Source organism: Heterocephalus glaber, unplaced genomic scaffold (genome assembly GCF_053883595.1).
Source record: "Heterocephalus glaber isolate CG9 unplaced genomic scaffold, H.glaber_assembly_v1.0 deba00001497, whole genome shotgun sequence".
NCBI classification, from domain to species: domain Eukaryota; kingdom Metazoa; phylum Chordata; class Mammalia; order Rodentia; family Bathyergidae; genus Heterocephalus; species Heterocephalus glaber.
This window is the reverse complement of record NW_028258320.1, coordinates 21,497,406-21,515,989: the sequence shown is the minus strand read 5'-3', so window position 1 is coordinate 21,515,989 and position 18,584 is coordinate 21,497,406. Positions and strand designations below refer to the sequence as shown.

Below are 18,584 nucleotides of genomic sequence, written 5' to 3'. Positions count from 1 at the left end.
AAATGGATATCTGACTCCTAAATATACAATATTCTGCTTGTCTTGGCAAAACAGTATATATTTTGACCAAATTGAGATTCTGGTGCCTGTTTTGTCAACCTAGAAAATTACTTATAACAATACTAAAAAAAGGCTGATGATTCTGCCTTGAGTTCATTCCATAACTGTCAGAATCACCAGGAAAAGGCTTAGGTCTCATTCCATATACTTTGTCACTGTATAGAAATCTGTATCCATGGGAACTACCATCCTTAGCATTGAAATGTAGATTTAAAACCAAAAAGGGTATGAATGTTTTTGGGACTAGCAAAGCTACAAGAATGATTCTGCTAAAAATATTAAAACCCTACAGAATGTATTTGCCAATTTACATGGAGGACAGACATGTAAGAATTTCAGGGAGAGGAGAGAGAGCTATTTGGCACATAGAAAGAATATTATCAGGGTGATTTGCTGAGATGGGCAGGCCTGGCCATATCATTCTGGTAGAAAGCTATTGGTAGTTAATAGGAGGAAACATAGCTCAGGAATGGGCTACATAAGAAGACTACTCTGAAAATGAACATTTAGGAAACCTTTGTCACATATTAGTTTCTGTAGTCACTCATTATTGAGTTTGAGGAGAATTATTAGGTTTGGTAGTGCAACTGGGCATTTAATTGTATATTTACAATTTTATCAATAGGACTTGAAAATTGACCTTCTTCAAAGCTAAGTAATGCTGGACTCCATGAACAGGCCTCTCTGTGTAGCTATGGTGGGCCTTCTCCTCTGTATAGAGAGATTTTATGGGGAACATATATGCTATACTGACTCCTAAGAGATTTTCAAAGGTCAACAGGCACTCTTATGAATATGAAGAGTATATTGCATTTTCTAACACGTGAATTGTATTGTTTTGGTCTAATTATATGTAGTTGCTTTTATCTTATATAGAAATCTTCTAATACTAAAGAGAAGGCCTAGTTCACATCTCAATTATGTAGTCATTTTTTTAAAGTGTTTAAATTTATTGGATAGTTGTGCAATTTCATATTAGTTCTGTTTTTGCCATATAGTACTGCATTCTAAATTCTAGCATATAGAAAATTTTTATAGAGTCAAATGGACATTCAATTTTCTAAACGAGACTCGTGAATCTCCTGCATCTAGATTTAAGAGCTAAGATATATAGCTAGTAATTATTGAGTTTTAAGGATAATTCTATAAACTAGCACATATACTTGAGAGAAGAACGTGCCGCAGGTACTGACTGTGTTAATTGAGCACAAAATGATGATACCATTGCAACAAAAGAAATTACCTATTTATCTCAAATTTCTAGATAGTACTGGAAACCAGAATCATCTGAATTGCCTAATTCCCTTCTTCACTGCCACCATGTCTTCTAGAGAGTGGAGTTTGTCCAGAATAATTGTTGTAAGAAAGTACATAGGCAAGACAGAGAGCAGTTAATTGTCTTCAATTCATAAGACATTTATCTACTGAGCCAGGGAATACAGCCTTTTAGGAAAAGGAAATAATTCATTATAATAAAAGAAACTGACTTTTCCCCTCATAATTAACAGTGCCCTATTAAATAGATCTTTTCCCACACCGTTTTGCTCCAGATATCATCATATCATTCTCTCAATCTTTACATATTCCTATTTTTCATGCATCCTTTTACTCAAACTTGTCCCTCTATCATGAACTGCTGTTGTATGCATACATTTTGTTTCATCAATATAAAGTCATATGGTTGTTGAAATGACTCTTTAATGACAGTGTTTCCAAGAGAGATTTTACAATAATAATATTATTTTAGTAAAGTAAAATAGGGGATGAATGTAAGAAGTTTGTAACTTAACTCTTCCAAAGAGATTATAGAAAATTCAGCAGGATAAGAACAGGGCTAGGGAGAGGAAAAGTGGGAGAAACAGTATACTAGATTCCGAGACAATTATGAAATTCATTATGACCTCAACTATAGGTGAGCAGTTATTGGGTTTATAAAATGACTCCAGTGACTTTTATTAAAGAGTTAAGATGTTTTACGTACATGTGTCAATTCCCCATAGTGAATGTAATCATTGTGTACTGTAAGCATGCACTAACAAAAATAAAAATTAAAACAAAGAAAAATATGAAAGAAAAAAGATAAAAAGAAAAACAAAATAAAGAATTACTCTAGCTTCTAGCCTCATTCTCATGAGCCCTGCTTCTTAGCTCAGTGATACCATTCACAAAGTTATATCTCCCTTGATGCCAAACATTTTTCAAAATGGCCTTTCTTTTTAATAGCAATTGATAAGGGATAGAAATAGATTTTGAGTCATGCAGAACTTCTTACATTCTATTGTTATAACGCAGGCTGGGATACATTTCTGTGTCTCATTTCTCCAACAAGGGATAATTCACCTTCAGCAGGTGTAGTCTGATGGACCTAATACTGGAAAGTACAGAACAATGAAACCCTAAAATGTGTTGTGCCACCAAAGCTTACCATATCCTTTGTAATGGTATTAAAGCATTTTCCTAAAAGCAAAGGCTGAGTTTCAAAATCCAGTGAGAAACTGACTGCCCTAATTTGTTTTCGGTAGAAGTTAGACTAATCAGTTGACAATGGATACAGATATCTAGAGATCACAACTTGTTTCCTTGTGGCAGGAATTAGGCATTTCTGCCAGGTTAGGTAGGGTAAAGAAATTGTGGATATTAAGTGGGAAAATATTTAATAAATGTTTTTATTGAAAAGCAAGTCAAGAACTTATGTCAATGTTTTAATTTACAATGAAAGGAGTGAATGTAGGTGAACTATTACAGATAAGTAGGACTTACTTGCCTTTTGTATGTTCATGTTGAAATGATTATATGATATTCCCTGTGATAGGACAAACCAAATGACACTTGAAGTTTTCATTCACTAAACAAGCATGAATTGATTAATTAGTATGTGCTGGCTATACAGAAATGGCATTGACATGATCCCAAATATACATCGCTTACGCTGGTTTAGCGTTCATGTTCTATGTTACTTGTGAGTTAAATGCTGAAACTTAGTAAAGTTACAGGACTAGTAAAATGTAAAATAAAGCAGTGTGGTTAGCCAGGATTTTGTAATAGAATCACTAGAGTAGAAGAATGCTTTCAGAAGATCTGTCTTCCTCTAAATTCACTCATGACTTGCACTGGATGGATTTTTTTCTTTGTTGATCCGCGTCTGACAGCTGCACAGGTTTCTTCTGGTTTCTCTCTTTTAATCAAGGGCTTTTTTGCTGGAGCCTTCATCCTCCACATCACTACTGGGTGCCTTCGCCCACCCAGGCTCTGGATTCGGATGATCTTGGTTGAGGCAATGTAAGACATTTTCACTGTCTGCACCACAGCATTCATCAAATTTTTGGCCGCTTGGATAAGGGAGGTGACACTGTCCAGCTGTGGGAAAGAAAAAGAAGAAAGACTACTGTTCAAGAATTCGATCAGGACTTTAAAGAGCTTTAATGATGTAGAAGCTAAAGGGCGGGCAGGGGAATGGGGAAAAAATAAGAACCAAGATGAATTATGTAAAAGTGCAAATTTCCAATGATGAATGTCATTATATTGTATACCTAAAATGGTATACAATATATTGGTATATAATTAATTTAAAAATCTAAAAAACAAGTGGGGGCCAGGGATTTAGCTCAGTGGCACTGTGCCTGCCTCACAAGCCCAAAGAAGCTGAAAAGTGCTACTTTGCTTTTATCTGAGAAATAAGTGAGTTAATTCTCATTTTATATACATATGTATAATTATCTACAACAGTCTCTTATTACTTTTGCTCACTTATCCATTTATCTGATACATAAATAGATTCATATTGTAATTGTAGGATATCTTAGAGAGATTACTTTTTTCTCTTGGTTTTCAGTGAAGCAACATAAATTATTCAATATTCAAAACCACTTAATACTTTAATGTCATAAAGTCACTGCTTTTTAAAAAAATGTATTTCTCTATTTCTTGAGGATAACACTGAGCCCTTTCTGTAAGATAGGTCTATCTGCAATAAAATCAATATTATATATAAGTACTTTTACCAGAAAAACAAAGTTCTTCTTCTAATGGAATGTGTAGTATATACCTATATATGTGTATAAACATGCAAGTATACAGTTTTCTTTTGTGAATATTACCTAAATAGTCTCTCCTAAACTTTTAAATTTAGAACACTTCCTGTTAACCTGGAGATTAACATAAAAACCTGTTGACCTGTTAACATAAACCCAAGGCTTTACAGTCAAATAAAGTTGAGATTAAATTCCAGATCTCCCCTTTGGTAACTTGGAGATTTTGATCTTAGTTTCTTCAGTGGTTGGATAGGAAAGACATGTTTATTAATATAAATAAGCCAGTAAAATGAGTGCCAAAGAGTTTGTTCTTATTAAATTATTTTTATAAAATCTATCAAATTGCTTAAAGAGGAAGATGCACTAATAAAATTACTGAACAAAACTTGTCCCAACACAATTCTGTTTTTGTTAAATTTTTCTGGATTCTCCCCCACCAAAAAAAAAAAATCAGAGAAAGAATGGAATAATATTCCTAGAATCTTGCAAAATATCTTACAGCTAAGCCAAGTTGATTCATTTTTATACAACCAATGCCTCTCTCATTATTTTAGTTTGGCAGATTGCCACCCACAGCCAACCCATGTGGGAAGATATCCTCCACTGTCACCCACTCTGTGATGTGTAATGTCAGGGTTGAGACTCAAACACCAACTCTGTACTTGCTAAAATCTCTCAGCGGCTTCCTGGCCTGAGTACTCTACCTTTGCTGTTTGAGAAGTCTCATCTCACATACAGCATAAACGAGTGAAGGAAAGCAGTAAACTGAGGTTATGTGCCTGAGGCACCGATCTAGCTGGGTGCTTCCTGGGAAGAAAACGTAATTAGCTCCATTATACGCCAAGCCTGAAATCCTAGAAAAGGTAACACCAAAAAAATATGCAATTTGAAAGACAGTAGTATTTGGCAACTACACATCTGCACACATCTGTACATCTGTACTTACTGAAGACAGAAATACAAAAATCTGTGAATATGTCAGGAATATCAGATGATTCACAAATACTAAAAAAGAATTTCATGAAGTAATCATATGTATTTTGAAGAATATAGAGAGCTTCTGAATCTACTAAACACAACTTCAGAAACACTAGACTTTGAAAATAGTACAAATAGATAACAAATTTCTCTACTGAGAGATTCCAAGCTAAAAATGCTCTTTAGTTATTAAGAATTATTATTATAAAGCTCTTGGATCTCAGTTAAATTTGGAAGTTGGTCTCCACTCTCACCATAGGAAGAAGCAAGATCTTCTAAAGAGTGAAATAACATTTGAGTATCCTGGGCAATGGTATTTCTCAAAAATGAAAATATTGGATTTATACTGAGCCTCTGTACCATCATAAAGTCTTCTACCAAAACAGATCTTAGGGACCTCATGTCATTGAATATTTCACCAATTTAGATTTGGCCTTTTCCCATTAAAACTTATATTCTCTTTCCTTTCTTTTGATAGTGTGATCTTATCGTGTATGGACTGTATTTAATTCATTTTTTTCATTTTTCCATGTAAGTGGTATGTGTAGATCAGCAGTCATGGAGGATATTGAAGTTCAGGTATGTCTAGCAATGTAAGAAAATAGTTCATCTTATTTCCTCACTTAATCACCAAATCCCTACCTGTGCTACCTATGATGTCTTGTGCTGCCCTCTGACAAATCGTTTGATTCTAAAATGCTAAATGGCCATAGTAAAATGTTCTTCTCCACATGACTCAGAAAAACCACAGGACAAATTACCCCCTAGGAGAACGTGAAGACTAGTTCTGCAGACAGATTAGAACAATTGCTTAAAGAACAGTGTTATTTTATGAAGAAAGCTTGTAAGACATTTTATATCTTTGAGGGCTAAAAACTATACATGCTCAGATAATATATATAATTCTCAGTTTTTAGCCAAATAATAGGCTACACAAGCAATAGGCAAAGACAAGTCTAGCTAATGAAAGGAAATTTTGTTCAATTCTAAAGCAATGTCTGTGGCTTATTCATACAGAATAACTGTGCATAATTTAATGTCTGCAAAAAGTAACACTAATTCTTTAATCCAGGTATATGTTCATGAAAAATTCTTGATGGGAAGGATTCAATAGTCCTTTGTTTAAAGATAAAGGTGAATTTGAGTGAGATAAGGTATTACTTTTGGGTCTGTATTGAATTTTGTTGAACAAAATTTTCTAAGTTTTACAAATGTAACTGTGCAAAATAAGAATATTATTTATTCCAAATATTTGTTAGAACAAATCAACCAGACTGCATAACACAGGCCCATAAAACTTATATTGCAAATCATGCTCATTAACTATAAATTCTTTTCGGAAAACATAACTTCAAATGTTTACCATAGAAGGTGGTATTTTGCCTAACATCTGGTAATGCTACCTCTAATCTAGAGGAAGTATTTTTGATTAAGGTACAATGAGGAACAATAATGCCTTCTAAATCCTTCATAGTCATACAGTTATATGTATTTGAGTGCACACATGTAAAAGCAGTTTCCTTCTCAAAATAGGGGCAAGATTTTAAATAGTTTCAAAGGTAATGACCCAAAATAAAGACTTCTTTCTCTAGGTTAAATCCATGTCTGCTGTCTTATATTAATAAGAAAGATGGCCTGATGCTGGCAATTTATGCTTATACCCATAGCACTGGTGTAGTTTCAAAATAATTGAGGCTGCTAATGTGTTTATGTCACATAAATGGTCCAATGTTTTTATGTCCAGATTTAAATTGGCAGTCTCTTTATATCTGTTTTTCTTGTATCTAGATAAATGATAAATGATGTTTAATAAATCAACTTATTCTAATAGTAAGTTATACTTTGCAAATCATCTAAATAATGCTCATCTAAGTGAGTCTTAATTGATATTATCATCCCATATGAATCTTAAACTGATTATAATGTCTCTTTTGTGCACTGTAATATATTCTACATGATTTCAGTTAAACTACAGCATAAATTTAACCAGTTTTAAAAATGTTTTCAGGTAGAAGACTTGCTCCTACTTAAAAATATATGAATAGGCTTTTACTATGGAAAGAAAGAGGCATAACTATATAATATGTTAACTTTTTGTCCATGTAACTGGAAAATAGAGAATATCTAGATTGTCTTAGAAAAAACACTATTTGCTATGTAAGTCTTTGAAAATTATGTTAAATGGAAATTTCAGCTAGAAAGCCCTTGTCAAATCCTAAGGTAATCATTGACAGACAAAAGGAAAGGCATGATAGATACACTTTCTTTTGATTTTATTTTTTTCTTTCTATTTTTTTCCAGTATTTATTTTTATTAGTACATGTTTACATTACATAATCATTATATTTCTTGTGAGGAGTTGATCATTTTCACTTATGTTGTATCAAAATGAAACATCTCCTATTCATACAATACTACTCTAACTCCCCATATACTGGATGCAAGTCCTTTCTCAGATATGTACTTTGCATTAAAATTCCAAGCTAGGGACAGGAATGTACCTCAGCGGTGCAGGGCCTGTCTGGCAAGTATGAGACCCTGAATTCGATTCCCAGAAAAAAAGAATTCTAGGCTAAAATGAATTATATTTCTATTGATGAAGACTTCATATCCTTGTACCTGGCCTGTGACCTGGGAAAGGCATAGTTTCCCAAAGCCTATGTGAATTGCCAATGTTAATTATTTCTGCTGGGCTCCTGCTGAGAGGAAGCCCTGTGCTATTTGGAAAGAAATATTTCCCATCACATAGCATTTCCATAAACTGGTACCAAGTGTAGCCCATGACATTTTTGTAAGTACCAATGTTTACCTCAACTCAAAAGTCCCCTGGTGGATATTGCACCTGCATACAAACAATATTTTGAATATCAAATGTGTGGATGTTAGTTCTAGGCATAAAAACAACTTATAATCATTATTAATATGTATTGTATGATGTTGGAAATGAACTCAAAGAAATTCTTTAAGTACTATCACTATCTTAACTTTTATAAATGAGGAAACAAAGGAACTGGAAAGTCCAGCATATTTCTCAGTGTAACAGCTATTAAGTAGTAGAGCTGAAATCTGAATGAAGGGAGTCTAGTTCCACCTACTTTTACTCATTTTATAACCCTATCTCTCAGAGACATGCCATTTCTGATATGTGATTTCAAATATCGAATAGTTGAAGAAATTGAACTCATACTAATACAATGTCTAAAATTTTAAAGTTAAAACTACAGAAACTCTGTTTTTTAAAGAATGTTAATCTTATTTTATAGTGCTCATTGGTATCAAGAATAAGGAAGACATTTTAATTGCCAGGTAATTTATTTTGTTAAGAGGTTGACTTGAAATGTTTACTTGATATCAATTTCTAAGTAGCACTTTTTTGGGGAAAGTGCAAACAGAAAAAATTCACTCATCCTTATAGGACCCAAATTATTTAAAGGCAGATTAAGATTTTTAAATTTTACATTTAAAATTCCAGATCTCAATAGGCAAAACTGATAATGCCAAAAAATTAAGGAAATTGTATGTTCTAGGACAAGAAAATGCATTTATTTAATCTTTAAAATGTGTCAGTATAAAGACAATGCTGATGAAACAAATTTTTTTTCTAAATATCAAATGAAATTAAACCAATTTGTTTGCCTTGATTTTGCAAAAGAAAGCAAGATTTGGCCCCTTGGCAGTGTGTTTTTAACTCTTATTTAGTTCTAAATCATTTAGTTAAGTCATTTGGAAATGGGATTAGCATAGATCATGTTAAAGGTCATATGAGTGAGTCTGTTGACTAGAAAATATCAGCACAAAATAACTATTTCTAGAAAGATTTCAAGATATTTGTAGTTTTTCTAAAGTATAGGTGCCATCTGCATTTCTGGATTGATCCATTATGACAGTAGTTGTACACTGCCTAAAATGTTTCAATGTATTTTTAGCAAAAAATATACCAACTAATTCAATATGTTTTTATTATCCACCTTGAACCTCTCTGAGGAGCTAATTTTATCCACATACTTGCTTAACATTTTGTTTCTAAACAGATTTTTTGAAGAACAGCCTGTATTGGCAGCATTTTCTTTTTCAGATATATTAAAAAATGCTAAACACCTGGCTGGCTTAATAGGCAAATCAAATAAAGGGTTTTGTTAAAGCTAGTCAAAATGGAAATGGATCTCCAAATTGAAATTGTTAAGCTTATAATTAAATTGGGAAGGTAGCTCATTCTTTGAATATGAAGAGTTATTCCAATGGGTCCCTCATATGAATCACACTGTAAATTTGTCCTTTGTCAATTCTCCATTAGAATATAACAACAGAAACAGATAACATTAGTTGAAAGGAAGAGAAACCTGCATGGAATATCTAAAAATATTAACACTAATGAGGGTTAGATGTGAAATAGAATATGACATGTATTCAGTTGTAATCTTGTCCTGTCACAAAGACTTTTCAAAGGTAATTTTTTCTAAAGCAGATACTCTAAGCCAAAGCACTTTTATCACTTTAAAAAGAAATAACTGGGCTGAGGATTTAGCTCAGTGGTGCTGCTCCTGCCTCGCAAGCACAACATCCAGAGTTTGATCTCCGGTACCAAAAATAAAAATAAAAACATAAAAAAATAAACATAATGCCAATTCCGATGGCTACTGAGAATGACTTTTAATTACAAGTTGGTCATGATTAGCTATCTATCAATCATGTTGACTTGAAGATAAATCCTTAGCTGAAGAAATAATTTTCAATAATGATTATAGCTCCAAGTACATAGATCCAGAAAAATTATAAATTCTTTCCCCAGGAAAACTAACAGGAGTGGCAAGGTTTGGCATCGTTCTCTCAACATTGGTATTTCAACCTTTGCCTCCTTTCTCCAGCATCAGTCAGGATACTTGAGGTCTGCCCTCTCCAGAGACATCTCTGTGATGACATTCAATATGACATTTGAATAATGGTGCAAAAACTATGAGCTAAGAATAAGAAAGCAAGGTCTTCTTCCTTAATCCTATCCGCATACATAGACCATAGGACAGGAACAAGTAGGCTGTCGGACCCTAAAAGGCTAAACGATATTAGTTTAAATCCATGAAAAACTTCCAGTCCACAAAACTTTCCACACCCCTATCATTTTATATATTTTTTGATTTTATTCTGCCATCTGAACTCCATTATTAATATATGCAACATTTCTTAGCTCATTTGTGTCTCTACTACAGACTTTGCAGAATGATTCATGTCACCAGTACTTACCCACAGAGATTCTCTACCAGTACCTTTAGATAATCATTTCAAATGGGCAAATGGATTTTGAGACAAATTAACAGCCAGTAACATGAGGTTGTGTGTGTGTGTGTATGTATGTGCAGGTGTGTGTGTGTGTGTGTAGGCACATGTTCATGCTTGTGTCTGTGAGTATTCATGAATGTGTGGGCAAGGGGTTGGACCCAGGCCCTTGTCTATGCTAACTACATATTCTATTACTGAGTTACACCCCTCAACCCTTCTTTAGTCAATGCTTGAACCCATTCTATTCAAACACTATTTCAAATTTCCACTCTCATTAAACATCAGGCATTTCATATTCTCACTAGTTATGTAAAAGTTATTTTACTTAAATATAAAATAAACAATCAAGTAAACAACAAAAATGAAATAGAAGCAGAAGAAATAGCAAACATGAAGCAGCCTGGATCTCCATCCTTCATTCTCATGCATTTACATTCAAATGAAAGAGTTACTTTTTCTTTCTAAAAACATTACTTCCAACCATACCCTAGATCATGTCTCTCTTATGCCTTAGGTATGTTGCATAATTATTAATTTCTTCTTCCAATACAGCTTTATTCTCTTCTCCTGGCTTGTTCCCCAGCATATGTAAATGTCAACGAAGTTATCTCTTAAGACACAACCAGACTTTTTGAATATTCTGGTAATATTTTCTTCATTTTGCAAAGAATCTGATTCTTTAAGAAAATAACTTTTCCCATATATATGTAGATATGTCATTATAATACACATGTATCAAATATATTTTTTTCTTTAATTTAAACATATATGTTTACATATATATACTGACTATATTACATTTATGTCAAATACATTACACATATATTAAATGACTTAATAATTAACCTTATATTTCTGGTTTAATTTTATTTATATGATCAATTATTCTTTTATAATATTCCATTGCATAAAATATAGTTTATTTATTCTACTGTCAATAAACTATTAGAAGAATCTATTGCTATTATGAATACTTATTTATGAATATTCTGGTATGTATATTTTTGTGAACATGGTTGAAAATTCAGGCATAGTACAAGAATATGTCTAGATAACTAAAAGTTACGAGACAGGTACTGTGATTCCTTCCAATCATCTACCACATACTTGTGTGCACACAGGCATGTACATGTGCACACAAACATATTTCATGCATTTCTTACAACTCTGTAAACCCAGCTCTGTACATCCTAATCCTTTCAGTTTATATATCAGTCAAATCCAATAAGAAACACAGAAACAATTCTAAGTGTTTCAAAAATGGAATTTAATATAGGAAATTGATAATGGAGGCAATGGACGAATACTGAATTGGCGATCATGAACAGTCTTCATCATGAGAAGCATTCATATCAGCATGAACTGTTTCAGTACATAGTGTGAGAAGAGGGAAAGATGAACCTATGATAAGCAGATAAATGCCAAAGTGGGTGACTGCTTGCCAATAATAGTATGTTGGTGGTTTCCCACTAGTCATCCCTAACGGAAAATCAATACACAAAACATCTCAGAGAGATATTCTGAGAGTGAAAGTAACTGTGAATAGCAAAATAGAATTTTCACCTGAGCAGGCATATCCCTCCATTTTCTTTATATTATGGTTTCATTCACAAAATTCTATAGCATTTAGTTTTCATTTATGTGATTACAATACTATTTAAAAAATAAACTTCACATTTGTACTCTCATTCAATTAAAAATATTTATACCGGGCCGGGGATTTAGCTCAGTGGTTCTGTCCCCTGCTTCGCAAGCACAAGGTCCTGAGTTTGATCCCCAGTACCAAAAAACCCCAAAAACAAACAAACAAAAAATATTTATACCTATTAAGTAGTCATCTTCCTTATTTCCATTGCCATTTACGCATACACATATCTATGAGTATATGTATATATATGCATTCATATATACATATGATATATCTGTACATGTATACTAATACATGTAAATGGCATGAGTGTTGGATTCTATGGCTCTAAATTCTTTTACATATTTATGACTCTTAAGATGCTGTCAAACATGCTTATGTTTCTCTAGAACACTTTAAATATTTTCTTGGGAAAACAGAGGCTACAGGAATGAGAGGCATGCAGAAATTAATTGCAAATTATTTATATGCCAAGTGTACATACACACTATCTATACATTCATATACAGAATATAATTTTCTGATTTTCAATAAAATGTTACCTTGCCTGGTTTTTTGAAATACATCTGAAATTTTGTAATATGTGTAAAATTTCATTTGTGGCCCTACTTTCCAGAATCTTTGAAGATTTGACCTTGCTTTAATATGGTCCCATAAACTATATTACTGCCCTTTATGACTAAATTAAAAACTGAGTTTTACAATATCTATAAAGCAAGTGCTATGATGAAAATATGACTACACAATTGTGAAAACAAAGTCTAGGATAAAGGTTCCATTTTTCTGAGTTCTTCTGTACATTTTAATGTTTCAAGCTTCTTATAGTCTCATTTGACTGGTAGTCTGAGGCTCCCCAGACACATTCTTGCTATGGCCTCCAGAGACAACTACTATGTACTCAGTCAATTGTTTAAATCTAGGGTAAGAAGCAGCAGCATTAAATCATTCCATTATTGCTTCACCTAACTAACACACTATAAGGAAACAGCAGTAGGTAACAAGATGGAACAGGGCTTTGGAAATGATTCCACAAGAAGCCTGGGGCAAAAAGGTTTTATCTCAGATGTGAGGCATGGAATATGTCAGGTATAAAAATGTACCTTTAAAAAAACAATTAAAGTGTCTTTAAAGCACTGTCTTCTATTTATTTCAGACAAAATTTTTGTATCTGAGAGATTACTAGAGGTTGCAGAATTGTCCACAAATGGGAAACACTAAGAAGTTCTCTTCTTAAATCTTGTCTTTTTTCAAATCAGAAATCTCTTTCAACTTGCCTAGAGTGTCTTATAAAACACAAAACAATCTTCCACAGTCTTTCTATAAATCAGCACAGCTGTATCCTAGTCGAGGGGATGAGGTTCAAACACATTTCAGAGCAGCTGGTTGCTGCCCTCCCAGCTGCTTGGCAAATGAGAAACTTTATTGGCAGCAGGCCTCAACCCCAAAGCAGTAGGCATCTAAACTAATCCCCAGGCACTGGAATTCAGCAGGTAGTGGAAGAATAAAGCCATATGTGGTTTTTAATCACTGAGAGCTTAAGTCTTTGTATAAATTCAAAAATAAAGCCCACATGGCTAGGTGAATGGATGTAAGTGTGTAGGTGTGTGTAGGGAGAAAAGAGAAAGGAAATGGAATCGAGTGATTAAGAACATTGGGTCTGGAGACAGATTATATCTAGGTAAAAAAATTTTTTCTCTCCCTGAGCTTCAGTTTTCTCATCTATATAATGGAAAACCAAAAAATCTACATTGTAGGTTTGTTATTAGGACAGAGTATGATAAACAAAATCAAGTGCACAGCAAAATGTATATACATTTTATATATATTTTATATACATTGCTTCATTGCCTTTATTGTAATTATTAAAATGTTGAAAATAAAACAACATTCTTTTTCCAATAGTAGTCACAAAAAAATGGACAGATAAACTTGTAATGGCTCTCAATAAACTTTTGTGAAGATCAAACACTTTAAAACATTACCTATAGTCTTCATAAGAACCCTGTGAGGTAGGTATTATGTTTCAACTTTATCAGATAAAGTTTCTAAGAACTATAACTCAGAGGATTTAGGAGTCTCTGCCAAAGGTAATCTACACAATAAAATGTAACACTGAGATTAAACTCAAAACGTTATTATGTCAAAGATCCTGTTCTCTTAACCTTCTTGTGACACTACTTTTTCATAAAAGGAAACATTTTGTAATTTGATGAAAATGTCTCCTTTCAGTTGTTACTATCTACCTCTGGTCCCAAACTCCCAACCCATTGTTTTCATTCTACCTCTGAATATTTGTACTGAAATACTCTGCCTTTTCACTTTTAAAGTATCCTCCCACCCACTCACTCACATACCCTTTAAATCCTTGAACACTGGACTCTGTTATTTCCACTCAGTTCCTCTGAATGGCTGTCTCTAGCTGCTCTTATCCTTTAGAAACGTGCAGATATGACTGCACATTGGCTGCCTACTGCGTTTTAATTGCACATTTTCAAGTAAAATATTAACTTTTGTAATAAAAAAAGTGTTTATATTTCTGGACAAATATTTGTATTGGTTGACTCCAATATGGGAGCCATACGCTTAGTCACAGACTGATTATTGTGATTGTGTGTGTATGTGCCTATGTGTGTTTCACATTTCTGATGCCTAGGATTTTATCTTCTCTTTTTAATCTCACCACTTAACTTGAACATACAGAGGTTCAAGTGAGTCAATTAAGTGATGACAACACTGTAGTCACAAAATAAGGGGAGGGTTGTCCTCTGGAGCAAAGCCTTTAACTCACAGTTCCAAACCCACTGGTGCATCTCAATTACTCTTCTGCTTTGTGTCACAGGGGCCAAAAATCTATGGTAGTAACAATAGTTCAAATATTAGAAGTGGAAAATGATTTGCTATTTTTATAGGAATTAGAGTGGCTTTGAGGTTATTGCTCTAATTATATCCTTTCACTGACTTGTATTCTGATTCACTCTCTGGAGTGAGGAAGAAAAGGGACAGAGCTAAAATCTAGTTTGCTAATAATCAAGCTAGAAGCCTATCTTACTAACATAATGCAGAGTTCAGTGGAATAGGCCTGTTCATAAGAAATATGTTCTGCATGAGAATGTGTATCATAGCAGAATATACAAAAAGGAAAGAAAAACTTTAGATATTCTCCCCTAGGAACCACAGACTGAAATTAAACAGGTTAATTGCCTTTAAAGCTCATTGCATTAGCATCAGTGTTCTTTTCCCCTTTTAAAATTTTTATTATTTTTATTGGTACATGTTTATGGTAGATTATGATTACAATAATCATGTTGGTACATGTACATTACACGGCACAATTCCTTTTTGCAATGCCCTCCCCTTCCTTCTCCTTCTTGCACCACGGTTGTAGTACGGAATGATCATATTCATTGTGGGGACTTAGTGCATGTACCCAGCACTTCACACTTCCCCTTTTTCTAATCTCCTTTTACTCCCCTCCGTGCTTCCTCCTCCATGTTTTGATTCCCTTTGCATATGTCAAAGATCCATCTCCCTATTTCCTATTGTCTATTCTTTATTTTGCACTTTGGTTACATATTGGGGTTCTCATACATTAGGTAAAGTAAATTACACACAAATAGGTTAGTTCAACAAAAATAATTGCTATATCTCAACGTCATGGGCAACATCCATTTTAGTTTATGAAGCAGTTTTAACACTAAGTAGATGTCTGGGATATATTCAGTGGGTGCTGACTCAATATAGCTATAGCTGAGTCTTTGCAAATGTATATTTTATTGAAACTGACGAAGAAGTGAGGTGTTTTATGAAAAAAGATAATCAAGAATTTATATGATTAGTTTTAGCAATAGCATGGAAAGAAAAGAATTATATCCTGCTTCTTTATCCAGATATCTGATGGATTCTGGCTTCAGACATTTAAATTTATTCAAAATTCTCATTCACCAGGGAAGACATGTGACTATCCCCAGTTGTGTAACATCAGTAAAACTTTGGTTGGAGATTTAACAATGGAATTTAGATGGGAGACTGCTCAGGTTGTTCAAATCCAAATTCAATAATAGTTAAAAGTTGTCTGAAAATTTTAATTTATTTAAATTAATTCAGTGCTTGCTAGTAATGCAGTTAGAATGCAGATCTGTACTATGGATTACCAAACACTTTGTTTCAAATACATATAAATCATGAAATCAAATATACTCATAAAACAGTAGTCATTTTTATTTTGAATTAACATTATAAAAGAGTCTAGATCTAGAGACTCTTGTTGTTATCCAGTTATCTTTAATCTTGTAAATCTCATTTTTGGCAATATAAGTGCATAATTTGCTAAACATGTCTATGATTTCAATTAACATTTATATGTGGAAGGATTTAACATCTCTATCTTCAGAGTTAACATCTCCTTTGGATTTATTGTCATATTTCCAATTACCTATTGAAAATTTACATATAGATATGCTGAAAGAACATCAAATGCAATTTTAACCTTCTTCAAGAAGATCAGAATTATGATTAAGGTAAATGATTTTTAGAAACACGTTAGAAGCAAGTCTTTAGAAGACTTTAAATTGCCTATGTTTTAAACTTGTCTATGCCACTTGATTTTTAATTAATTTTATTGGTACATAATTGAATGATTTGGGATGATTTATTTTCTCTGTGCCTCAGTTTTCTCATCTGAAAAAAAGGCTTAATAATTGTACCTACACAGTAAATTTGACAGGAAAATTTTAAAAAGTTTATAATGTATTAATTTCTTGGAATAGTGTCTGGTACATAGTATGTAATATATATATATATATATATATATAAATGTTTAAATACTATTATAATAGTCTCCAAATCTGTACCTTCCACTCATTGTCATCAAGATGCATTCATTCTATCTCTGAAACCCTCTTAAATGTAAACTCCCTTCTTGAACTTTATATCCATTTCATTAATTCAAGTTAACATGAACCTTTAGATAATCTCTTGGTTATTTAATAGAGTACTCCCTTTTTCTGAATTCACCAAACATTATCTTTCTAAAATATAATTTTTATAATTAATTTTTTGTTTCACAAATCTTAATATAGCATTAATAACCATAGAATAAAGAATGAATTCCAGGGTACAGAGTATGTCATATTGTCAAATGATGGTGGCAATGTTATTTTGCTCTAATCAAATTTATAGGTCCCTTCTCAAGGAATAAAATAAAATCATGTTTCCATGACATTGGGGATATTTGTCTGTTTTCCAAGAGTTTCCTTTCTTGATTCACACTCTTTCTTCAATTCTCAAACTGATTATCTCACTAAATCTCCAGTGATTTTTCCCGACACTATTCGCTCCTTTCAGGTAGCTGTCAGAAGTAATTTTTTATGTTTCCTATTAAACTTTAGATACTTCTGTTATCAAACTTATGACAGTGAATTACAATTCCCTTGTCCTCATCTTTATTGGAAAAACAAATATAAACTAAACTAAAGATGCAGGATATACTAGAACCTAATTTATTTGGTTTGTTGTCTCACATGTAAGTGGTGATTATATATTTTACAAGACCCTGGTGATACTATCATTTTCTTTGATTCTACAGATCTGATAAATCATGACACTTTGAAAGCATGTTTACCATGCTAAAATAACCAAAATAACTCATGGTAGATAAACACCAATTTAAAGCATGTTCAGATCTACTGTGCTGTATCAAAAAGAAACACATTAACTAGCTCTTTTGTTGTCTTGACTGAAACCAAGAACATTTAAATGGAGGGAAGCTACTGATCTAAACACTCTCTTGAAGGATTTATTACTATAAGTTTTAATTTTTATTAGGAAATGTTTCCACTACATAATAATTACATTTATTGTGGGGAGTTGGTGAATGTACATGACACATCTTAATTGTTTTTATGCCCCCTACCTCTCCTCTTTCTCTCTCCTCTTTCCATCTCTTGGTCCCCTTCTGATTTACAAGAGATCTATTTCCTTTTTTCTCAATTCTTTTTTTTCATTCTGCTTCCCTCCCTTTTCCCTTCCCTCTGTCTCTTGACCAAAGAATGGTCATGGGGTCATCAACAAAATTCTAGAATCAAGATGACATAGTTATTTCTGGAGGAATTTTGAAAACTGGATAATACTTTGAATAAGGTGATTATTACATTCTGGAGTTTTTTATTTCATTGAAACAGGCATCAAAATGCCTAGTTCATTCTGATACTTAAATGTGACTCATAAACCATCTAAATCCAAAGCACAGTACTGTCTGAGTTTAATCTTATCATACCACAAAGAGAAAACATAATTACTTCTTCTCCCCCTAGTAGAGTTGAAGTTCCAATTCCCATGTCAGTGACCTGATACAAAACATGACTTACACCAAGAATCAATTTGTCACATCTATAACCTTGACACTGTTTATTGGAATTAAGATGATTGGAGACTTTAAGGGACTGGTAAAGGCCTGGCAGAAGGAAATCTGATTTATAATCTTTCTCATCTACAAATTTTCCAAACACTTTCAGCTAATGTTCTTTCTGGATCCCAGCCCTGAATTTATTTAACCTTTGTGACATTGGCCCATTTATTCATACCTTTTAGTTCTT

At 33.0% G+C, this 18,584-nt stretch overlaps 1 protein-coding gene across 12 annotated transcripts in view; it reads right to left on the bottom strand.

The window, feature by feature from the left end:
• Positions 1–2,741: 2,741 nt before the first annotated feature.
• Positions 2,742–18,584, bottom strand: part of Ctnna3 (catenin alpha 3) — a 1,794,873-nt gene continuing 1,779,030 nt past the window's right edge. For all 12 annotated transcript variants that reach the window (XM_021259452.2, XM_021259448.2, XM_021259451.2 and 9 more), the window contains one exon: positions 2,742–3,417. In XM_021259452.2, the coding sequence (XP_021115111.1) occupies positions 3,130–3,417 (288 nt within the window). In that variant the 3' untranslated portion in view covers positions 2,742–3,129. The remainder of the gene's footprint in view (positions 3,418–18,584) is intronic.